The sequence below is a fragment of the Rhinopithecus roxellana genome, chromosome 1, assembly GCF_007565055.1.
Source record: "Rhinopithecus roxellana isolate Shanxi Qingling chromosome 1, ASM756505v1, whole genome shotgun sequence".
Classification (NCBI taxonomy): Eukaryota; Metazoa; Chordata; class Mammalia; order Primates; family Cercopithecidae; genus Rhinopithecus; species Rhinopithecus roxellana.
The window spans coordinates 47,710,971-47,735,473 of NC_044549.1; the positions used below are offsets into that span (position 1 = coordinate 47,710,971).

The 24,503-nt window shown below is 51.9% G+C and overlaps 1 protein-coding gene across 2 annotated transcripts in view; it reads left to right on the forward strand.

Annotated features, from left to right (window-relative positions):
- The window catches only part of CHCHD6 (coiled-coil-helix-coiled-coil-helix domain containing 6), a 238,501-nt gene extending 214,786 nt beyond the window's left edge, over nt 1-23,715 (forward strand). For both annotated transcript variants that reach the window (XM_010380582.2, XM_010380583.2), the window contains exons 7-8: nt 20,728-20,863; nt 23,488-23,715. In XM_010380582.2, coding sequence (XP_010378884.2) covers nt 20,728-20,863; nt 23,488-23,493 — 142 coding nt within the window. In that variant the 3' untranslated portion in view covers nt 23,494-23,715. The remainder of the gene's footprint in view (nt 1-20,727; nt 20,864-23,487) is intronic.
- Nucleotides 23,716-24,503: the final 788 nt, after the last annotated feature.

Consider the following 24,503-nt stretch of genomic DNA (forward strand, 5'->3'; position numbering starts at 1 on the left):
TTATAGAGCTCTTTTGGTTACTGCTGGGGGAGTGGGATTACAATAACTGCTGGTACCCAGGCCCAGGTGAGGATCCCAAAGTGAAGATCCTGAGAATCCTGAGGGATGCCTTTTCTCCAAGCCACATGACTGAGAAAATGGGGGATACCCAGGCTATGCGCGGAGGACAAGCTACAAATTATCTTACTGCGCAGACAGCCAGCAGCGAGTCACAACCCCAGGAATCCTGAGAAACAGCTCTTCTTATCCAGGTCACCGTACTCATTCTCTGATTTGTGAAAGTCCAGGCTAGGACAGAATCCATTTCCATCAGGGAAATTGGCAAGGCTCCATTAGCTTGTGACTGTTGGCCTGGGGGCAAGGATAGGGGAGTGGGAGGATGCTTAACAAGGTGGCCACACAGGCACCATAGCCAGAGCGCCAGCTGGAGGGAACAGCAGCCTGAGTTCTAGTTCCAGACCCACTGTGTGCTCATTCTGTGCCACAGGGCTAATTACAGAGCCTCTCTTCGTCTGTCTTCTCAGCTGTAAGATGGTGATACGAGAACAAGGCAATGAGCTGGGTGTTTAGATGCTGTGGAGTGTGTACGTGATGCAGTAAGCAGAGTGCCTGGCATGTAATCAGGATTCGATAAATGGTAGCTGTTCTTATTTATTATTGCTGTCGACTCTGTTAACATCCAGCATCCAGTTTAGACTCTTCCAAATTTCAATTTTTTTGTGCCATCAGCCACATTAAAAGACTGGTGCCAATAAGGTTTTAAAATGAAATGCCTCTCATAACAGAGAAAGTCCCAGTAACTATAAGACGTTCCTGTGCTTACTCAAGAGAACATGCTTTATCCTGGGGCCATGCCCTGGGTAATCACAGCAATTCATAGCAGGAAAGCTGGCCCTGTAGGTTCCCGCAGGACTGAGGGGGCTGTGTGGCTCCCACAGGTCCCCATGCAGGGGTCTCTGCCTACAGGCCACCAGGGCCCAGGAGGCCACCACTGCCAAGAAGCTGTTCCTACCACCGGCAGCGATCTTCGCCCCAAGCTCCCTGCGTGTTGGGCTTGTCCTTCATTTTGTGTTGGCCAGAGCCTAGCTCCATTTGCTATTTGGTACTCTTTTTAATTCTTCTGTGGACAGAAAGAGAGGTGGAAGGGCACTTGTATTTATCAGACTCTTCCTGTGGTTCAGGCAAACCTTGAAGCACTTTGTGTAGGTTATCTCATTTATGACTCTGTTTTTATAGATAATTAAATTGGGAGTCAGTGAAGTGAACAGACTTGCCCAAGTCACGGAGCTAGTGAGCAGGAGAGTAAGGTTCCAGTTCAAGCCAGCCTGCCTCCAGAATCCACCACTCCAAGGTGTGACAAGGGAACACAGCTGGGACAGGATCAAGCAGTAGGGTTTTGAGTGCCAGGGGTTTGGGCTTTATTTTGATGCCTTGGGAAACCATCAGAAGTGTCTGAGCTTTGAAATGACATGGTCAGATGTGTGTTTTAGGAAGATAACTCTAGAAGTAGTGAATTAAGTCTGTAAAGCCACAACTTTCTCATCCTATCCCTGTACAGTTGGTTATTTTTAAACCCAAGTGCAGGAAATGTTGTTTCTCTCTGATTTCATGCACATTTCAGCCTACTGTTTCAGGCTGTGTCTTTTAGCCTGTGTGTGTTTGTGTGCCTGTGTGTGCACAGGAGGACGTGGGGGAACACAGTACACCAGGAGCAAAGAAGAATGCCTTTGGATGGCATCTGCCATGCAGCCACTGGCTTTGACAACTGTGACTTGTGACAGTTCGGAAAACAGGAATTTTATCTCTCACATACCTCGGCAGACATGGAACAAGATGGGACGCCAAAATAAAATGACTGATTCTTTAACAAATACACCAGAATTTACACATATTCCACTCACTCCATCTGAGCAAATTGATTGGGACTTCTATTTTTGAATCTCAGAGATAAGGACATCGTTTATTCTCCCCTTCTCAGTCAACAAATATTCATTGAGTTCCTACGATATACAGGCATTCCTTTACTCTGCATTTCTTGTCCCTCAGGCCTCATCTTCTGTGATTATTAGATGATGTGCATGTGCATATATATCATCACTGTAAAAATGGACCTTTTAAATCCCTCCTGGGACTGTGCATAGTCCTAGAAATCTACAGTATGTACATTTAGTGTCCACACATTCTCTGATATGCTATTTACTGTAGCATCTTAAAATGAGGAGGGATGCAAAATATTCAGAGTATATACATATCTTCCAGGTTTTTCAAAAGGAAGAAGTTTCGTCTTCAGATTTATAAAAATGATACATGAATATTGTAAAATGAAATCAAACAATACAGAAAAATACGAAGTTTTTAAAAATCCAGAATCTCTCCCTGCTTCGGTTTGGTGACATCACTCCATGTTCACGGAGCACAGCCACACAGCTGCACATAAATGAGACCATGAGTTTGTGTTCAACACACGGCTCAGTGTGTGCTATTTTCCCTCATCCACATGCTGTGCACAATATTTGTATATCAGTAAATGTAGATTTAGATCTTCATTTTTAATTATCCTATTATTCTCATATATGGTTACACCGGATTTTATGTAACCAATCACTTACTGATGAATCCTTGTGTGGTTTTCTATATTTTATCAATATAATCAGCACTGTGACAGACAGCCTTATTTGTGTTTGTGTGCTTATATATTTATTCTAGAGGGAGTTTCTGGGTCAAAGGATACACACACCAAAAAAACCATATGCATACAGGTTTAAATGCCATATGCATACAGGTTTAAATGCCATATGCATACAGGTTTAAATGCCATATGCATACAGGTTTAAATGCCATATGCATACAGGTTTAAATGCCATATGCATACAGGTTTAAATGCCATATGCATACAGGTTTAAATGCTTACATTTGACCTGCTAACCCTTCAGAAGAGAAATGTGCCAATTTTCAGTCCAAAAATGCTAGAGAGTGTTCCATTTTCCCAGGACTTCCCAAGAAGCACAGGATTTTCAGCAATATTTTTTCAAAGCATCTTTACTGCTATCAAAGGAGAAAAATACCCTCACTTTTAAAACTCCTCCTTTCTTCAAGTATTAAGTGAGGGTAAAACCCTTTCTTATATTATTGGCTCTTTGTTTTTCTTTTTTTATGAGTTGCTTACTTACAGCCTTTCCCATTTTTCTCCTTGTTATTCATTTTTAACAGGTCTGTGTGTAATGGCGTTATTAATCTTTTATCATTTTTCTTGTGACTGTTTTCTAGTTAATTTTTTGTTTAACTTTTGCTTTTTGGAAGTTGATGTGGAGATAGGAGCCAAATTTATTTTTGTTGCTCATTTTTCTATTTGTAACTTACATTATGTTACAAAGACCTCTCCACCCCAGTGAAGGTCTATAATCGTATGGACTCATTTTATTAGGACAAGCACTTCTATGATTATATTTTCTGCCATTTAATTGTTGTTCCAAATAACCTCCCTAGGATTTACTTAGGAGTAAGAAGCAAACGAAGTAAAGATCTGCTTTCATTTTATTTTTTCCAAACAAAGTATCCTTTGTCCCATTAGCACTGATATAAGATTTCACTTAATCTTATGCTAAATTCCTTCTTACACATTTGAGTCTATTTCTAGATTCTTTTCCAGGCCACTTCTGCATGTTTTAAACATGTTTAAGGCATATTAGGAAGCTACGGTTATTTAAAATATTAAATATCTGGCTGAGCAAGCTCTTCTGCCTTGATGATCTTTTTGCATTTTCTTTTTTGAGGTTGACTTTAGAAGTACTTTGTCAAACTTTCCCAACCCCACTCCCAGCCAGGAAAAGAAAATCTAGATAGACTCTTTTTTTGGGATAAGTGCATCCTTTTGAGTACATCCAGTCCTTTCAAATTGCTGTCATTGTTGGTCTATTTTGAAATAATTTCAAACCCATAGAAAGATTGTAGGAACAAACACCGCAAAGGATTTCTGCATCTCCTTAACCAAGATTCCCTGATTTTTTACATGTTGCAGAATTTGCTTCATCACCTTTTCTCTCTACATGAAAACATTATCTTTTTCTGACATGATCACTCCTTACCCCTAAATACTTCCATCCACCATGGGCCTCCCAAGAATACCTCCTCCTTGGTCACCTCACACTGCTGCTGATGAGGAAATCAGCACTGACTCAACAGGACTGTCAGCCCACAGACCACACTTCGCCTGCTACCCTAATGTTGTCATCTTTTCCTTTCTGGTCCAGGGATCTGTCACGCATCATCAGCTCCTTCATATGGAACAGTTCCTTAGTCTTTCATGTCTCTCTCCACCCTGACAGCCTTGAAGAAAGTTCAGGGCTTTCATCCTTAGGGAGAGCCCCAGCCTGGGCCCACCTGGTGTTTCCTCATGACCAGACTGAAGCCATGCATTCTTGACAGGAAGACCCCAAAACTGGTGCTATGTTCGTCGAGGTGCATCCCATCAGGAGGCTCAAGAGGCCACCTGTCCTACCACTAGTAATGTTGACCTAGACCTGGTCACGTTGGTATCTCCATGCTCTCCCTGCTGTGAAGGCCTTATTTCCCCTTTGTGTTTGGTTAGTATTTTGTGGGGGAGATACTCCAGTATTATGCCAGTATCCTGATCCTCATCTAACTTCCACCTATCAGCCTTAGCTTCCATTGAGAACATTGTGATGATCTATTTCCATCATTTCTTCTACATGTATGAATTGATATTATATTAAAGGAAGAGTTTCCCCTTCTCTCTTTAGTTATGTAACTATTCATTTATTTGGTTATTAGTAAGGATTCAAGGACTCACATTTATTCATTGGGCTATAATCTATAGTTTAATTTATTTTAATATTCAAAATGCCATAGATTTTGCCCTTCAAACTGACTCTCCTTCCTTTGGCATGTCTCTTCATTCTTTACTTTCTAGCATAAGGTGTTCCAGGCTCATCTTGTCCTTTCTGTGCCCCAGTCCTGGAGTCAGCCGTTGCTCCCAGGAGCCACATTCCTTCTGTTGGAGGATGCTGCTAGAAACCACGCTCTGGGGTCTGAGCTCCGGGTGTGCTCCCTGCTACGGAGGTGTCATTGCTTCTAGGTGCTCTCAGTGGGAAGAGCTGGGAAATATGGGTGCGTGCACACAAAGTGCATGTGTATGTAGATGTGTGTGCATGTATATCCACAGTGCATGCATGGGGACTTCCATCTGTGTGTGGTAGGGGGGTAGTATTTCACAAGTCCATAGTGATAACTTCCAGTTCTAATACCCAGAGGCTCTTTGTAAGGCTCTCTCTCTCTCCTTTTCCATGTGTAAATCTCCCTTCTCATAGAGCATGAGACTTGGCTGTTTTCTTCAACAGGGTATATATTTGCTCAATCAGTGAACTTTTGTCTCAATGTAACCAATCTCTCAACCATGCCAGCTGCCTTTTCACCTGCCAGATCCCCTCCCGGACCTCACTGGCTGCCTCAGCTGCAAGCAGGCCATTGCCACCACCTCCTGGTGACACCCCCACTACCACCCCACTCCCTGTGACTTCCGCTGGGAGGGAAAAGGACAATTGAAGGACAAGGCTTCCATTCTTTGTTTTTTTTGAAAACAACTCGAAGTTCTTTGGTGACTTCAGGTTGATGGGAGTTAGGAAATGGGAACAGAGCGTGCCTTCACCTCTGCATGGCTGTGGGATGTGTCCACTTTCCTTCTGCCTTGTTTTGCCTCCTTGCCTGGGGTCAGGTTGTATCAGGTGTCTCACCAGACCCCGGTAGCAGGTAGCTGACCCTGTGGTTGTTCTAAGAGAAGTCAGTTCTGGTTCAAAGCCAAGGTGTGGCAGTAGAAGTTGCGGCACATTTTCTGGGTGCTTTCTATCCTGAAAACACATGGTCTACAGTCCCCCTTTTTTTCTGGGTGACATGTGAGGTATGGCGAGAGGTGAGTCCTGGAGGACCTCTTTGGCCTCCTCTGGTGTCCGTGATGGGGTGGTGAGGTAGGGCTGTCATAATGAAGGAGGCCCAGTGTCTGAGAGCTCTTCTTTGCAATACTTAGGGTTTACCACAGTGTTCTGTGCAGCTCCAGTTTCTGAATGTGCTCGGGGAAGACAGTAGAGGGAGAGGATGGGGTCATAGATGGGGGCCCAGGTCTTCTGGAAGGCCCTATAGGAATCTGTTTTTCCTTTTAGGTTATGAATGAGCTGTCAGCTGATAAAACACTATGGCAGCTTAAAAAACTGTGAACTTCACAAAAACTAATTCAGAATGGACCATAGACCTAAATGTAAAACACAAAACTGTGAAACTCCCAGAAGATAACACAGGAGAAAATAGATGTCCTTGGGTTTGATGATGACTCTTAGATATAATGCCAAACAGTGCATGAAAGGAAGAATTGATAAGTTGGATCCACAGTGAGGATGAGTGAAGGAGGTAGGTTACAGAATTTTCACACACAGAATTTTCACACACCTGGCAGTAGGCGCTGAACTGTATTCAGGAGCAGAAGCGAGGAGAAGGTGAGAATGCAGGACATGGCATGGCTCAGACAGATGCCTGTTCAGCCAGGGGCTGGGTGCATGGCCCAGGGCTCGGCCCACCAGGTTACAAAGGCCCCAGCTCAGACTGCATACATCCACATCCAATGTGTCAGTCAGATCTGGCCTCTGCCCCTAGAAGCTGGAAGAAGGTGGAGCCCCAGTGACTCTTAATTATTGATGCTCTGCCTACCTCAATTTATTTATAGAATATCTGCTTCCTGCTTAGTATTCTGTGAGGACCTTAGAGCAGAGGTAATAAGCTGTGGTTCCTGGCTTCCAGGCACTCCTGTCTAGTGGGGAGACAGCATGCCCCACATGACTGGGTGCAGTGTGCTCAGATGGTCCATGTCACGGGACCCTCTCAGGTGAGCAGGCCAGGGAGGCCACAGAGCAGAAGTGACTGTTGGGTCAGTAACACTTCTTCCCAATGAGAGGGGACAGAGAGGCGGGGCTGGCGGCCTGTCCACATAGGACTACACAGACGCACAGCACCTGTGTGACAGTGGGAAGAGGGGCAGGTGACCTTCAGGGGAAGTTGCAGTTAGCAGACAGACATGGGGGCAGATTGGAGGAGGAGTCAAGAGTGTTCCTGAAATCTGGGGCCCCAGACGCGGGGACAGTTGATGACAATCAGGCAGGATGGAGACTTACCTTCTCCTCAGGACTGGGGCCTAGAGGGGCCAGAATGCCTCGCTGTGGAGCTGGCCTTGTCTCTAGGCCTTGTGGCTGTGGGTGGGTGAGAGGGGTCCCTGAGGGCAGGGCAGAGGTTTCAGTTTTTGTGAGTCTTGTCACCATGGGATGGGCACTTAGTTAAGTAGTTGTCCATTGAAGGAAGGAAGGATATTCATTTAGCGTAGGTCTTTACGGGGGCGTTTTAGGCTGGTACGATGGAGTTTGTGGAAAAGGCTGGGGAGAAGAGGCCAGTCAGGAGGGAGGCTCAGGACAGCAGAGCAGGAATGGGCAGCTCTTGTGAGGAGAACTTTGGCTCACCACGAACTGGCTATGTGCTTGAGTGGAGCTGGCCAGGCCTCGGGTTCTGGGAGCTCTGACCTTTAGGATTGCTGAGGCCAAAGCACAGAGCTGGAAGGGCAGGCCTTGCAGGGGCGCCATCCTCTGGGGAGTTTTGGGCCAGAGCACCCACCCCATCATGAGTCAGAAAGATCCCTCTAGTTGATGTCAGCAAGGAGCCAGGCTGGAGGAGCAGACTCGAGCAGGGAGACTTGGGTTGGGGAGACTCGAATAGGGAGACTTGGGAGGGGGAAGTCGGGAACAGGGAGACTCTAGGTGGGAGACTCAGGGGAAACTTGAGAGTGGGGAGACTTGAAGAGAGAGACTCGGGAGGGGGAGACTCGGTGTAGGGGAGACTTGGTGTGGGGGAGACTTGACGTGGGAGACTCGATGTGGGGGAGACTTGATGGGGGAGACTCGGTGTGTGGAGACTTGATGGGGGAGACTCAAGTCAGGAGACTCAGAGAGACTCAAGTGGGGAGACTCGGGGGGAGACTCAAGCAGGGAGACTCGGGGGAGACTCAAGCGGGGAGACTCGGGGGAGACTCAAGCGGGGAGACTCGAGTGGGGAGACTCAAGGGGAGACTCGAGCGGGTAGACTTGAGTGGAGACACTTGAGGGAAGACTCAGGGAGACTCGAGGCGGGAGACATGGGGAGACTAAAGGAGTAGACTCAGGAGGAGACTTGAGGGGGGAAGTGAATTAGCCAGAAGGTGAGCAAAAGTTTCCAGGAGAGAGGTGACTCTAAGACGACAGCGGGTGGGGAACAGGCGGCCGCCCACAGTCTAGAGTGCTAGGGACCCACCCAGTGCCATTTGGGTGACAACTCCCTGCTTTGTTGAGGACCCAGTGCTGGGGGAGGTCACGTCATAGGATAGTGGTCAAGAGCCTCCTGCAACCCCACACAGAGCAGGGTTGGGAGCCCACAGACTCCCCTGTGTCCAGAGGCCATGGCTGCAAGGGGCTGCCATGGTGAGTCTCATTGGCAGAAACAGTGCCAGAAAGCTCTTCAGTCACAGGCGGGCTGGGAGTCGTCATCCCCCAGCACCAAAGGCCACCGTGGCCCTGCACTTTCCTTCCGCCTAGACAAAGCCCAGAAAGCACCCCACCTGGCTTCCTCTGACATCTAGTGAATGGGGGTGCATCCCCTCTTACGGAAAGTGTGCATTCTTTCATTTTTTTCCAACGAAGGAACAAAGAGGAATGGCCCTTTCTTCTTTCCGTGTGTGCACACGCATGTGTGTGAGAGAGAGAAGGGATAGTCCTGGACAATACTGTCACAGGCAGCCTCTGCCTCACTAAGCAGCAGCCAGGGGCTTGTTTGTGTCTCAGGCCCTCTTGGGAGCAATGCACCCCCAGGCTCTCTCACAGGCCTGGGCTCTCAAACCGGCCCTTCTCCCGCCTGAAGGATGGGGCAGCTGGAGCCCGGCATCCCGCAGTTGATAGCGATCCTGCATGGCGTGTTGATCGATGGCAGGACCTCTGGGTCCCACTTACCCGGGCTGAGTGGCACATCGTCAATAGCAGTCAGTTAACCAAGTCCTTAGTAACCAGCTGGTCTCATCAGCGCCTCAGCCCTAGCCACGGGTTAAAATAGAAACCCCTCCTGAACAGCTAGATTGGACCTGACGAAGATGAATGTCTAATTCACTCGGAATCTCCTTACCGCTGCCTGTAATAAAAAGCCTGCTCCATATATTCACCCCCCTGCTGATGTTTCTCTGAAATTAAGTATCAGGAGGACATATAATAGCCCAGTTCCACACCAGGCCAATATTATCAGATTGATGTCAGCAGTGATAATAGGAGAAGGATAAGTTGATGAGATTCCATTTATTAAATAAAGTGAAGAGAGCACACAGAGGATTTGGGGCCGCACGTGTGAGCAGGCGCTGGGCGCACTCTGCAGCAGAATCGATGAGGGAGAGAGAACAGGGCCTGGGGTCTGGCCCCGAATCCCTCTTCTTGCCCACCTGGGAGCTGGAGTGCCCGCAGGGATGGGAGCAACTTGGCCGCCTACGATGTGTGCACCCAAGATGGGAAGGTGCCACCCATGATCCTGCCAGGCCGGGCTCATGGCGGAACACTTCCATTCACTTCCATTCGCTTTTCTTCCCACCTCTGTGTTGATGTGGCAGGCTGCCATGAGTTCGTGTCTTCCTCTCTCACTTTCCTCCCTGTGGCTCCTGGGCTGGGAGCTTCCCGGCTGCCCACTGGGAGTTGGCAAGCTTCTGCCCCATGCAGAGCCCTGCCTAACGTGGTTTGGAGCGACTGTCTTTGGTTTTTCTGAGTACCCTTGGTTGTCTCTTTTAGAATGTCTTGGAATTTTCTCAAGGCAGAGTGGAGCTCATGTTGCGTTGCACAGAGCAAGAGCTATGGAGCTGAGCACACTCCGCTCTTCCTATCCCGGCTCCTCCCACTGCTCTGTGACTGTGGGCCAGTCACGTGAGCTGCCTATGACTCACCAACCCCATCTGCAGAACGGGACAGGAAGGCCCAGCTCACAGGGTTGTTGTGAACCTAGAACACAGGAGGCGCTGACAGGCAGAAATTCCCAGGACCACAGACATCCAGATTCACTCTCAAATGAGGCCGAATTTTCTGTTGTGCTGTTGACCATCAACTCCCCTCCCACAGCCTGATCCTCACCCCAGATCTCTCCCACTGCGGAAGACTTCCTGGGCAGCACCTGGAAGCAGCTTTAGGAACCTGCTCATAGGCTACGGCTCCTCCCCTTTTCGGTTATGTGGGTTAAGGTGAGTCAGTTCATCTCTAAATAAGATAACACCTTACGGGGAGGATGGAGATTGGAGACACCATGTGCAGACCCTGGCATGGAGCCTGGCATGTGGTGGCCATTGGAATGTAGCAGCTATTGCTGATGTGTGCCTGGGCCCAGCCACCATGCCGTGGAAAGTGCACGCTGCTCTCAGAAAGGGATCAGTGATACATTGGTCCCCCGGTCATTCCTGCCCATCCCTGCTCCCCACTCTACTTCTGGGGAATGGGTCCAACCCCTTTGTGGCATGCCTAACGACATGGGTTTCCCAGAGCTGCCAAAACAAAGCACCACATGTCAGGCCTTTCAGCCCAGAAACTTATCCTCTCATAGTTCCGGAGGACAGAGGTCCACAATCAAGGTGTTGGTGGTCCAGGTTCGCTCTGAGGCTGGAGGTGGAATCTGTCTCGGCCCCTCCTAGGCTTCTGTTGGTGCTGGCATCCTTGGCATTCCGGGACACACATACTGGTCGGCACACATATTGCTCTACTGTCAGCCTCAGTCCCCCTAGTGCCTCCTCCCTGTGTGGTGGTCTCTGTGTCTCGTCTCTTCTTCATATGAGAATATGAATGGGATTCATACTGGATTAGGGGCCTACCCTAACCCATATGCCCTTGTCTTAACTAATCACATATGTAACAACCTTGTTTCCCAATAAGGCCATGTTCCAAGGCTCCAGGAAGGACATGAATTTGAGGGGATCATCAAACCCACTAACCTTTGCACATGTCTAGTTCTCAGGAGCCCCTGGACCCCTCAACATGGCCAGGTTGTCTTCTTCTGATAATTTGTGACCAGCACCCTCTCCAAACTAACTTAATCCAAAAGTGGAACATATAGGTTTATGCTACAGGAAAGCTAAAAATAGTACCTGGCTTCGAATTGAGGAACTCATTTGGTGTTTGGGTTTGTTTCCTTTTGGACAGTGGGCCATGGAGTTTGGAAGCCCAGTTTTATGTTCTCCCTGGAGGATCACGGTTTCACCCCATGAATGGGCCCATGAATGGGTTTGTACTAGCCCAGGCTGGCTCATGCAGGCCAAACCCATGCTACCCACGCCAGGAGGGGAGACCTGAGAAATACAGGGGTGTCTCTGCCTTACCTGAGAGTCCTGATGTGTGAAGTCAGTGCATTAATAGACAGCGGTGGCACAGCTCCTGCCTTGTAGCACTGCCCGGTCCAGTGTTTTCTTCCCTTCAATGCCCCTGCTTGGCAGAGTCTCAGATACAGCCAGTTGTGTGCTTTGAACCAGCAGGTGTACTGCTGACTTTGAGCCAAGGAGAACAGAGGGGACAACCTGACCCTGCCCAACAGTCTGCAGTTCCTATCTAGGCACAAACAGGCAACACTTCATAACCCAGTGGCGGCCCTGGACCCAGGAGGTTTGTGCAGTCATGGACAGCTACACAGGCACCTGCCATGGACGGAAGGGAAGGCTGCACAGACACCTGCCGTGGACGGAAGGGAAGGCTGCACAGACACCTGCCATGGACGGAAGGGAAGGCTGCACGGACTCCTGTCTTGGATGGAAGGGAAGACTGCACAGAGGTCTGCTGTGGATGGAAGGGATGGCTGCACAGACTCCTGCTGTGGACTGAAGGGAAGGCTGCACAGACTCCTGCCGTGGACAAAAGGGCAGGCTGCGTGGACTCCTGCCGTGGACGGAAGGGAAGGCTGCACGGACTCCTCCCGTGGACGGAAGGGAAGGCTGCACGGACTCCTCCCGTGGACGGAAGGGAAGGCTGCACGGACTTCTGCCGTGGACGGAAGGGAAGGCTGCACGGACTCCTGCCATGGGTGGAAGGGAAGACTGCACAGAGGTCTGCTGTGGACGGAAGGGAAGGCTGCACGGACTCCTGCCATGGGTGGAAGGGAAGACTGCACAGAGGTCTGCTGTGGACGGAAGGGAAGGCTGCACGGACTCCTCCCGTGGACGGAAGGGAAGGCTGCACGGACTCCTGCCGTGGACGGAAGGGAAGGCTGCACGGACTTCTGCCGTGGACGGAAGGGAAGGCTGCACGGACTCCTGCCATGGGTGGAAGGGAAGACTGCACAGAGGTCTGCTGTGGACGGAAGGGAAGGCTGCACGGACTCCTCCCGTGGACGGAAGGGAAGGCTGCACGGACTCCTGCCATGGACGGAAGGGAAGGCTGTTTGGACTCCTGCCGTGGATGGAAGGGAAGGCTGCGCGGACTCCTGCCATGGATGGAAGGGAAGGCTGCGTGGACTCCTACTGTGGATGGAAAGGAGGTTGCACAGAGGTCTGCTGTGGATGAAAGGGAAGGCTGCACAGACTCCTGCTGTGGACGGAAGGGAAGGCTGCACAGAGCTTTATCACTAATGGGAAGGAAAGGCTGCATGGAGGCTTGCTTAGATAGAAGGGAAGGGTGCAGATTGTCTTGGACATGAAGGGAAGGCTGCACACAGAATTCTCATGGATGGAAGGAAAGCTGCACAGAGGAATGTTGATGATGAGAAGGGAAGAATGCAGAGCCTTGCCATAGATGGGAAGCAAGGATGCACAGACGCTTTTTTGATGAGAAGAAAAGGCACAAAACCTTGTCATGGATGGAAGTGAACGCTGCACAGATGTCTTGTCATAGAAGGAAGGGAAATCTTCAGAGCCATTTGTTAGGGAGGAAGGGAGGGCTGCACAGTGGCTTGTGTTATGAATGGGAAGGAAGACTGCACAGAGGCTTGCCATGGGTGTGAAGGGAAGTCTCCACACAGAATTCTCATTCCTGCACAGATGAAGGGAAAAGAAGGCTGCGCAGAGGACTGTCATGGATGGAAGTGAGCACTGCACCAAGTTTTGTCCGTGAGGGAAAGGAAGGCTTCAGAGAGGCTTTCTGTGCATGGAAGAAAAAGTTGTATGTGGGGTAGTCAGAGACAGAGATAAAGGTTGCACAGAGGCCTCCCATGGAAGGAAGTGTAGTTTACAGGAGCTTGTCCTACAAGAAGGAAGGTCTGCAGAGAGGCTTATCGTGTATTGGTGGGAAGGCTGCGCACTAGAATGTCTATGAAGGGAATGGAAGACTGCAATGAAAATTGTCAGATAGAAGGGAATGCTACAGAGACACTTTTTTTCTTTTGAGACAAAGTCTTGCTCTGTCTCTCAGGCTGGAGTGCAGTGGCATGCTCTCTGCCCACTGCAACATCCGCCTCCTGGGTGCAAGTGATTCTCCTGCCTCAGCCTCCCAAGTAAGTGGGATTACAGGCTCTCACCACCATGCCTGGCTAATTTGTGTATTTTTCGTAGAGATGAGGTTTCACCGTGTTAGCCAGGTGGGTCTCAAACTCCTGACCTCAAGTGATCTGCCTGCTTCGGCCTCCCAAAGTGCTGGGATTATAGGCATGAGCCATTGCACCTGGCCTGCACAGGATTTTCATGGATGGGAGAGAAAGGCTGCACAGAGGAATGGCTATGATGTGAAGGAGAAGGTGTTCAGAAGCTTGTCATGGGTGGGATGGGGCAGCTGCACAGAGCCATACCATTGTTGGGAAGGGAATGATGCAGAAAGCATTGTTGTTGATGGGAAGGAAAGGTTGCATGGATTGTTGTTATGGATTGAAGGTTGCATATGTCATAGATGGGAAGCGAAGATCTCACGGAAGCTTGTCATGGATGAAATTGATATGGTTTGGCTCTGTTTCCCCACCCAAATCTCATCTTGAATTGTAATCCACGTGTCGAGGAAGGAAGGTAATTGGATCATGGGGGTGGTTTCGCCAAGGCTGCTCTCATGATGGTGAATTCTCACGAGAACTGATGATTTTGTAAGGGGCTCTTCCCCCTTTGCCTTTCTGTCTCACCTACCACCATGTAAGATGTGCCTGCTTCCCCCTCCACTGTGATTGTAAGTTTCCTGAGGCCTCACCAGCAATGCAAAACTATAAGTCAATTAAACCTCTTTTCTTTATCAATTACCCAGTCTCAGGCACTTATTTATAGGAGTGTGAAAACAGACTAATACAAAAAAAATGAATACTGTACAGAATGTTGTCATGTAACTAAGGGAAGACTTCATAGAAGCTTTCCATGGATGGAAGGAAAAGTTGCATAGAAGCTTTGCCTGGATTGGAAGGGAGGTTGCTCAGAGGCGTGTCATGAGTGGAAAGGGAAGGGTACAGAGGTTATGGATGGAAGGGAAGGTTGCACAGAGATTTATGGATAGTGGACCCAGACCAGAGGGAAGGAAAAGGGAGGGAGGATCTCCTGGGTCTCTAGCTAGTTATGGGTTCTTCACCAAGTGTAGTGCATTCTGCCTGAGGAGAAGTGGGAATGAGACCAGGGGCCAGTCGGCCACCAGACATGTGAGGTCAGTTCCCTCATCCAACTGGGGATGGGCTGGGGACACAGACCACCTTCTCAGGGCACTCAGGCTGGCAGCAGAGTTATACCAGCTCTCCAACAATGGCAGGGTGACAGGTCACAGTGTCAGGGTGCTTGAGGTAGCCTGAGGTCCATGGGAGACCTAGCAGACCATGAGGTCTGGGTATAGTCTAACTAGGCCTGAGATCTGGCCCTGCTTTTCAAATGGTGAACTTAAGCAAGTTACTGTATCACTTGGAGACACTGGGTTTGTTTTTGTTTTGTGTTGTGTTGTTTTGTTTTAAGGAAAAACAGAGCTTCTACCTTATATGGGCCTGCTTGGGATTAAATGAGATAATGCTTAGCACATTGTGCAGTGAGTTGTGATTACCCAAGAAATGAGTTTTTGAACTGCCTTGGTGTTTTAGAAATCTGTGGCCTGCATTATGTTCTAAAAGCATCACTGTTGGCTGGAAGTAGAGAGGACCATTGAGAGGCTGTTTAATGACAGTGAAGACAAAGGCATGGGCTAGGGCTCTCCTGTAGGCTAGACTTGGGGGTGCTCTGTGGGCATGGGGGCTGGAGAAGTTGGGTGCTCCGGGTATGCAGCTGGACCAGCTGGGTGTTGGTGCTGCCTACCCAACTGAAATTCAGAAGGAGGAGATGCTGGGGTGAGGGCTAGCCATGCCTGGTCCCGGTGGGCCTGTGGCCACCTGCTGGGCTGCATGGCAGGCAGGGACAGCAGGTCTTGAGCTGGGCACCATGCTGGTATGCTGAGGGGACAAAGGCAGGGCCACAGGTGGAGCTCACACACAAGCGGAGGCCCAGGGTCCAGCAGAAGAGAACCAGAGTGAGGGACCAGAGAGGCAGTGAGGGCCAGGCGGGTGTTGTCAGCCGAGCAGTGAGGCTCAGCATGGGGCCCAGGGGAGTGGGGCAGGGGGAGCCCCAGGCAGCACCTTTCTGAGCAAGGAGAAGCTGCTGTGGCCTGGAATGGAGAAGGAGGCAAAAGGGGGTTTCGATTGGAAAAGCTTTTCCGTATTTTGAGAGATGAATGTGTTTTGGGTGGAGTGCGGGGAATGGAGAAGGTCCAGGAGAGGAGGTCAGTGGGAGAGGCCTGCTCAGGCACAGGGGTTGGGAAGGAACCACGTGGGGCCTCTGCACTCTGCTGTGTCTGTGGTCTCAGCAGACATGGTGGGAGCTCTGGGAGTCAGGCAGACCTATGTGGCCTGCTCGCCAGGGACCAGGACCCATGTGCCCTGTCCATGGTCATCACACTCTCAGGGCCATCAGGAGGCTGTGTGTGGGGTCTTCTGTAGTCCTATTTACTGAACGCCGATGAATCCTTCAGGGCCACACTGTGGTACTGAGCACATTCTGACTGGGCCGTCTTGGGCATCACCTGCCATTCTCCTGCCATCCTCTCAACAGCTCTGGGGGGTGGGGTCCTCCTCCATACCTGATGCACCGACCACATAGTGGAAAGTGACAAAGCCAGCGCCTTGCCCCAGGTTTGTCTGATCCCAGAACCTGTGTTCTTTCCACTAGACCAAGAGTCCCAGCCTCAGGCATCTGCCAGCTCCTTGTTGAAGGGACACCATGATCATGCAGACACGCTAATGCCTTAACATGCCTGAGGAGGAGGCACCACTGAGGCTGGCCGAGGTCTGAACTAGGTCTTGAGTGATAGCAGAGCTTATGCTGTAGAGGGAGGGACCCTTTAAGGTAAGGTTCCACCCTCCAAGCCCTACGTCTGCAGTTCCACCACCCCAGCATATCCTCAGCTCTTCTCTGCCAAGTGCCTCCAGTAACCCAGCCCTTCTGTAAGCGCACCCCACTCCGGGCCCTGGCCCCACCTCAGTTTCTCACACTGATGGCTAGGTTGCTATGAGAACTGCGCTTCACAGCACACACTTCTGTTCATCTCTGGGGCAAGCGGTGTTACTGTTCCCATTGTACCGATGAGGCACATAAGAGCCAGTGAGGTGAGCCAACTTCCTGGGCATTGCCTATGATGCCTGTGCAAACAGACACCCCATACACCAATGCAAATGGCATGAACCCCTTCGAAGCCACATGGACCATTAGATCTTCATTCTCCAAGGAAATGTCCTCACACAGGGGTATAGGACTTATTTCTATCCCTGGTAAGTTCGTGGCACACTTTGGATACCTTTATCTGTGCATGTGAAGAGTAGCTGTTTGCAAGACGATGTTTTTGAACATGGGAGCTGTTTTGTATGCATTGTAAATAGGGTCGTGGTGTGCCAGGGCTGAGAGGGGTTCAGGGTGGATAGAGTGCACCTACTTTTGTGAATGGCTTCACCCAAGGCCTAGCCCTGCCTGCTTCAGAGAAAGCTTTTTATTTCCAGAGCTGTGCTCTCCCTCTCTTACCCATTCAGAGCCTTTTTATGGACAAATGGGTGAAATTTCTTCCAGTTGACATTTGCCTCCCATTCTGTCTCCTCGTATTGCTCTGATAAGTCCCAGCAGAGAGGCTGCCATGGTCCCACGGGCAATACTGGCATGGAGGGGATAGATTTCGCCACGGCCCAGTTTCTCCTGAACTGGGAGCCCACTGGGAGGTTTGCCCTCAAAACACAGAGGCCCTTGTCCTGGGACCTGAAACCAAAGTAAGAGAAGCCAGTGAGGAGGGGACACAGCCAGGTTGACCATGGGGAGAGGGGCAAATGTGGCTGTGTCTTCCTGTGCATTACCATTCTGCAAAGGAAGTGTCAGCATCTCTGTTGTGCCTCTGTAGAGGGCAGGGCTTGGCAGGTCAGCGCTCCAGCTCCATGAGGCTCAGCCGCATGACTCAGCTGGGGCCACTTAGCCTCCGCCTGTCCTGTCCCTGGCACCTCTTATCACATAGATCAGTAAGCCTCACAGAGTTACAGCTTAGGACAGCTCTGCCCTTACCAAACCTGGGGCTTCCCCTGAGCCACTCATCATGACACACAGGGCCCCTCAGTGCCTGCTGGCCTCCACAGTGCAGCCAGGAACCAGGCTCACCAGGGCCCCATGAGGGCAGGGTGGGGTCCCACTTCAGGGTAGTGCAGCAGAGGCTATGATGGAAGTCATGCTCTGGGGTCTCAGACTCTAGAGGTCCAGCACCGTCAGGAGGAGCAGAAGACATGGCAAGAGACTGGTAGGAGGGGACAGCAGTGCAGGTAACGGGAGAGAGCCCAGGGAGACCGGCAGTGCCACTGAAGGCGCCCACTGCCCTGCAGATTTAACCCTGCCTGGGGAAGGGAGAGCACAGCCTTCCAAGGATGGAGAGCCAGGGAGCAGAACAGGAGGGGAGGCCTCTGCAATGAAGGCAGAGAGCCAAGATCTGACCTGTGACTTAAAAGCGCTCCTAAAACAGGTGTCAGAACAGTCAGAACCAAAGTCATGTGTGCAGTCCCTGGGAACGCCTGCCTGAGATAAAATGCCATGAGGCCAGCTGTCCCCCAAGAAAGAAGCAGCCTAAAAAGCCCACAACTAGACACACCCATGTCACAGTTCTTAAATACAGATGTGGAGCCGTGCTTAAGCACCTGGGGAGGAATCAGGGGCTGCCCCAGACACCCCAGCTGTATTCTTGCCCTAGCTGCCTGTGTGGCAGCTGACGCAGGCCAGCAAAGTGGGTCTCCAGAGCCGGGCAGAGGACTGCACGCCAGGGGCTCATCTGCCCTGCATATGCAAGAACGAGAGGTCAGTGCAGATAAAAGACCCCCCCACACCCCCCACCCAGTCCTCTTCAGGAAATAAGAGGACCCTTTAAGAATTGGTGTATGCAAGGCCGGGCGCAGTGGCTCAAGCCTGTAATCCCAGCACTTCGGGAGGCCGAGGCGGGCGGATCACGAGGTCAGGAGATCGAGACCATCCTGGCTAACACTGTGAAACCCCGTCTCTACTAAAAAATACAAAAAACTAGCCGGGTGAGGTGGCGGGCGCCTGTAGTCCCAGCTACTCGGGAGGCTGAGGCAGGAGAATGGCGTAAACCCGGGAGGCGGAGCTTGCAGTGAGCTGAGATCCGGCCACTGCACTCCAGCCCGGGCGACAGAGCGAGACCCCGTCTTAAAAAAAAAAAAAAAAAAAAAAAAAAAAAAAAAAAAAAAAATTGGTGTATGCAGTGTAGACATGAGTCAGAATTGTGACCTCAATGGCTAGGATGGGGTGGAATTCAAGGACCCAGGCCAGTGCTAGGCCACCATGGCCTGCCCCGGCAGGAAGGGGAAGGCGTGCTCTCCTTTCACATCCTTTACCTCGGCAGTGGTGTGGCATGGCAGCCACAGGCGGCTGCACCCCACCCCACACTCATCCCTCCCCGTCTTTAATTTAGGGACTGTTCGTTTTGCTGGTGCCCTGGGGATGAGTCTTGCTGGCCTTAGCTGAACATGGGACACACACTGCTCATGTTAGCGATGATGTTAGACATGGGTATGTGACCTGGTCCTAGACAGTGAGTAGAGGAGAAACCTGGAGTGGGGTTTGAGGGGAGCATTGTCCCACCTAGTCAGATGAGACAGCAGGGAGACCTGCTCCTCCCTGCTACCTTTGATCTCTACTGCAGAGAGGACTGCGCTGCATTCAGTGGCCTGAGGATGACATGGACAAGAAGGGAAGGCCAGGCCTGGGTGGCATCGCTGCTAAGTCAGCAGTGTACAGAAGTGTCCACCCACAGACTTCTGGAGTGAGACAGCTAAATACAGGGTCCTGTTCCCAAGCTGTCGATCGTACTGATGCTGGTGGTTTCTAGCTGAGGAACTGTGTTCGAGATATTGTTAGATGACAATGGCTCTGGAGACCCTGGTAGGAGAGCAACTGACCTACATGTCTCTCCACGTGCCTGAAGCAGAGCTGTGGCATGTGTGACAGTGATCCTTTCTATTGCTAAGAAACTTGAGGAATGGCTTTTTACATTTTTACAGCTCTTTTTGGTGCCCTTAGCCATGAGTGGTGTTCAATTTGGAAAGGCTGTCAAGTGCTACAGTGGGTCCATCTACAGCTGGGAAGGGTCCTGACCTAAAACCCACTTAAGAAAACAAATTAGCAGCAACAGTACATCCAAAGCCATGTAAATAAATATGCCCCGCTCCTCCACTGTCCAGCTGTGTGGCCTTACTTCTCTGAGCCTCAGTTTCCTGATGTGTGAACAGCATGATGAACGATAGTGTCTGCTACCAGAGCTGTGAGGAGCAGCACTGAGCACGTGCAGTAGCCAGAGGACAGTGCCTGGCCGGCAGGGAGTGCACAAATGTGCTGCTGTGTGTGTCAGTGAGCGACTGTGTGTGTGTGTGTGAGAGAGCGAGGGGGGGCGGGGGAGAGGAATCTGGAAGGAGACCAACCGATCCAAAACTACGCTCAGGAGGCTGGGCCAGTGACTGAATTTAGTGTCATCTATGTTTGCTCTTTTTTCCCACAATTTTAGAAAGTGAACTTATTCACTTTTGTGGGTTCTAAAACTACTTTGAAAAAGAAAGAAAAGAATAGTAAATTACCCACCAAAGTATTATCGTGGTTACTTCTAAGAAGTAAAAAGAACATTTTTCATTTCTTCAGACATTTCTGTAGAGTTCATTTTCCTTGTTGCACACATATTAGTTTTAAATCAGGAGAAAAGTAAGTCACATGGTTATAGTCATGGGTAAACCACAGGCACAGGAAAGCAGCTGACAGCTATGCTGCGCACAGTGGGGCGGGCTGTCCCAGGCATAGAGGGATGGCTATTCTGGGCGCAGCGGGGCAGGCTGTCCTGGAGGTGAGCTGCACCATCCTCATGGGGGCCCTCCAGTGGGGGTCAGCTCGCTGGGCTTTCCTGCCTCCTGGAGGTGCTCCGGCCCCAGTGAAGGAGCCCGGTGTGGAGCCCCAGACCACAGCACATTTCAGTGTCTGCTATATTGTGAGCCTAAGCCACTGACCACAGGGCTTGACCCCTGCGACCGTCCTCTCATTTCTAGAATGGGAAAGCACAGTGCATCTCTCTGAGGCTTAAAAGGACGCTGGTGGGTGTCAGGGGCTTAGCCTAGCACCTGGCAGGTAGGTAGAGTGAATGTGAGTTGTTTCTTTCCCCTGCCTGCTGGCACCTGAGCCCCAGGCCTGCCTGCTTATGTCTTCTGCAGGCCCCGCAGGGTGGAGCCCGTCTGCTCAGGGCTGCAGGCCCAGATCCTCCACTGCTACCGAGATCGCCCGCATGAGGTGCTGCTGTGCTCAGACCTGGTCAAGGCATACCAACGCTGCGTGAGCGCCGCCCACAAGGTAAGGCCTTGCCTGCCTCCCAGGTTTCCAGGGGCCTTGGGAGGTAGGGGAGGTGCCTCTGTCTAGTATTGGAGATCTCTGCCTACCTTTTCCTGTTAGAGTCAGATGCTCCACCTGGAGGTATCTGCATTTGCAAAGGGAGGGATTCTTGGGTCTTTGCTTTCCTCAGTCACCTGCACACTCTCCTGGCTGCTTCCAGGAGCGCCTTGGACATCTGGCGCTGGGGAGATGATCCCTGTGGTGTTTGCCCTATTAGGCTGGGTGGGAGCAGGCTGGGTAAAGTCAGGCCCCACCTTGAAGGGCCGGGCCCTTTGTGGGTGCCAGGGACTTCTTAGCTCTTGGCACTTAGGGGTGGGAGCGTGGCAGAGGCCCGAGTGCAGCCTAGGGGTCCCAGCAAGGACAGGCCATCTGGAAGAGGAATGGGAGCGGGTACGGCCATCAGAAGCTGCTCACAGCCACCCCCCCGAGCTGGTCTAGAGGGGTGTGCTGACTTGGCCTTCCTGGTGAGTGGTCCCAGGCCTCTTGTGCTCTCTGGTCACCTCCCACTCCAGTGGGCCTCGGTTGTCCTGGATGCCTGCGATGTGCTCCCAGCCAGCTCCTACTGTCTTCCTCCCCCACCCCCAACTGCTGCTGTCTATCCTAGATAAGTCCTCCCCCTTCCCAGGTCCCGTAGGGTTCTCTGGTGCAGTCAGGCTGTTCCTAGCCACACCTCACCCTTGCCCCACCCCAACAGGACAGCTCCCACCTTGGGGAGCATCATTCACTCTCAGGACACCTAGTTTGGGCTCCCTGAGGAGTGCAGCCTGTTTGTGAAAATGTATGGGAAAAGCAATAGAATGAGGTCTCCTTTCCCACAGAAAAGCCTCTTTGGCCTGAGTAGGAGACAGGCTGCTTTAGGTACTTGGAGTGGAAAAGGCTAAGGCCAGATGCTCTGTGCTCTCCAGCTATGTCCGAGGGGAAATCTCTCCCACTGAACTGAGGGGGGTCCTGCAGCCCCGGGCCTGTGAGAGCTTCCTCGGGTCATGCCCTGCTCACACCCATCTGCCAAGGCTGATTGTTCCACCCTGGGCTGGTGACAGCCCCGACCAGCACTGACTGTCCCTTCATGGCCAGAGCACAGCCCAGAGGTAGCTCCACACAGGACGAGTGGATGCAAGGCCTCTGTCAGCCTTCTGAGAGAGGGAAGCCCTGGGTAGGACAGGCGGCCTCCTCCTCCATCTCAGAGTGTAGAAGGCTGCTCACTCTGCTTCCACGTGGGCAGGAGGCGCTGGGGTGCTGGGTAGGCTGGGCCAGACCAGGGCCCTTTGCACTGACCAGACACTTAACTCCCTGCTCACCAGCAAGATGAAGCCTCCAGATCCTCCCCACACCCAATCAAGGGCAGCTTCGAGTCTCTGTTCATCATACACCTGACTCTTTACCCAGGGATCTGCTGCAGCCTCTTGGCTTCCTGGCAGGGCCTACCCCTCAGTGACCAGCCCTCGACTCCATCCTCTCTCCATCCAGCCTCACCTCTGTGGTAGTTTTCAGCCCCTACCCACCACCCCCAAGAGCATTTCTTTAACAAGCACACCTCACCAATATATATTCCTTGCACCTAAGCAAAAATGTGATTGCCAAGGAACACAGATCACATTAAACCCTGAGAGAGGCTCTGGGACACTGTCAGGCCTATCTCCCTCCTTCCCGGCCCCTACCCCTCACATGACTAGCAAAGAAACCGGAGACTGAGTGATGGCAGCACCAGAGGTGCTGTGCTGCCTTGGCAGTGTGTGTGCATTTGGGTTCAGCATATTCAACCTGACTCCCTCGGAGCCCCAGCACCCAGACACTTGGTTGGTGCCCTGTGTATGAGATATGGCAAGTGCTGGAGAAACTCTCACCACCCTTCGCCAGCCTCCACCTCAGAAGGCTGCTGGCAGAGCCAGAGAGCAGGGGGGTGAAGGGTCCCTAAGAGAGATTTGCTTCTGCAAGGGGCCAAGTGGCAGGGGACAGAGGCCCACATGGTCAAGGGCCTTGGCGTGGGGCAGCACTGCTTCTCTCTCCAGGATCTAGCATCTGCCCTGGGGCTCCTAGGGCAGGTAGGTGATGCCTAGGCCCAGAGCCTGGCGCCTGCCTGTGTATAAATGTGCTGGGCATCTCAGATGAGGACAGGGACCTCAGGCTCTCCACAACAGGACCCTGACTGTGCGGACCCCAGCATCCCAGCAGGCTCCCGCTGAGCTGCGAAAAGTCAGAGAAGAGAGGGGAGGCCTTGACGAGGCAGAGCAGAGTTGGGTTAGACTCTTCTATACCCAAGGTGCTTGTCAGAAACACCGCAGCAGGTTGAGGGGATGGGGGCAGGGGACCTGCCTTCTGAGCCAGCCTTGGGAGAGTAGAGGAGAGGAGAGCATGTGCTGGTGTCACTGTCGCATGGAGTGAGGGCCTGTCCCCTGCTGCTGGGGACTGTGCTGCGCTCCGCGGTACAGAGGTAAAGAGATTCACTGATGGGTCTCCAGGTGAGGAGGGAGACCAACTCACAGCTGCTCCCTGGGAAGTGCTTGCTGTCACAGGGTAGTCTGCACAGAGCTGCTGGGCCTGGGCGGAGTGGGCCCTGACTCAACTCTGACCTGTTCTCTTTGTAGGGCTGAGGAGCAGACGTCGTTCCCTGCCCTGGCAGTGACTTGGAGCCCTGAAGAAGGGACCAATCATGGGACCACAGTCCACAGAGCCCTAGGCCACAGACACTGTGCCCTGCCGTTTCCTGCTGGGCCCCTGCATATGCCCCTGAGCCTGGGGCTGCCATGTGTTTAGGAAACAAAGTATGCGCTACTGTCTGAAAACAAATAAAGCAGATGCCTTTGTTTTCAGTCGTTGACTCACTGGCAAACAGTCACTGCTGCCTACTCTGCGTCCAGCCCTCTGCTGGACACCAGCGAAGTGGAGCTGAGGAAGATGGGCTGCTCCCCTCGGGGAGTCCCTGGACTGGCAGGGGAGATGGCCTGGGAACCCCTAATTACATTGCAGCAGCAACAGCAGGCTGCTGCGGAAGCAGGGATGAGAAGGAAGGGGAGCAGGCCTTTCTAGGGATGGCACGGAGGGAGAGCAGGCCAGCTTCCTGCAGCGAGTGCTGCCTGCGCCCAGGGCGGAAGCTGCCCAGACAAGGGCAGGGCAGGCTGGAGACCCAGCCGAGTGGATCCCAGGTGTGAGGGCAGCAGGGGGTGGAGGAGAGCAAAGGCAGGCAAGGCAGTCAGGCGGCGTGGCTGCAGAGGCGGCAGGACTGGGGTGCGGCAGGCTGAGCTGGCACTGTCTCTGAGTGACGTTGCTCCGGCTGTCAGGTGGTGCCAGGGAGACAGGACTCAACGCCAGGGAGCATCACCAGTGTGTAGGGCCCCACACAGCTCAAGCCCAAGGCGGGTTAGTGGGGCTGATTGGCAAGACTGAAACCAACTGAGTGACAGAAGAGGCCAGGTGACTTTGAAGTCTGTGACTTGGGTGTCGGGGGTTCTAAAATAAGGAATGCAGGGGTTGAGGAGGGCAGATGACAAAGTGGGTTTGGGACATGCTCTGCCTGGTTGGTGTCCAAACACTGGCCTTCCAGTCCTTGACCTTTGGCCATGTCCCCCACCCAAGGTGCCCTGACCACACTCAGCCTGTACCA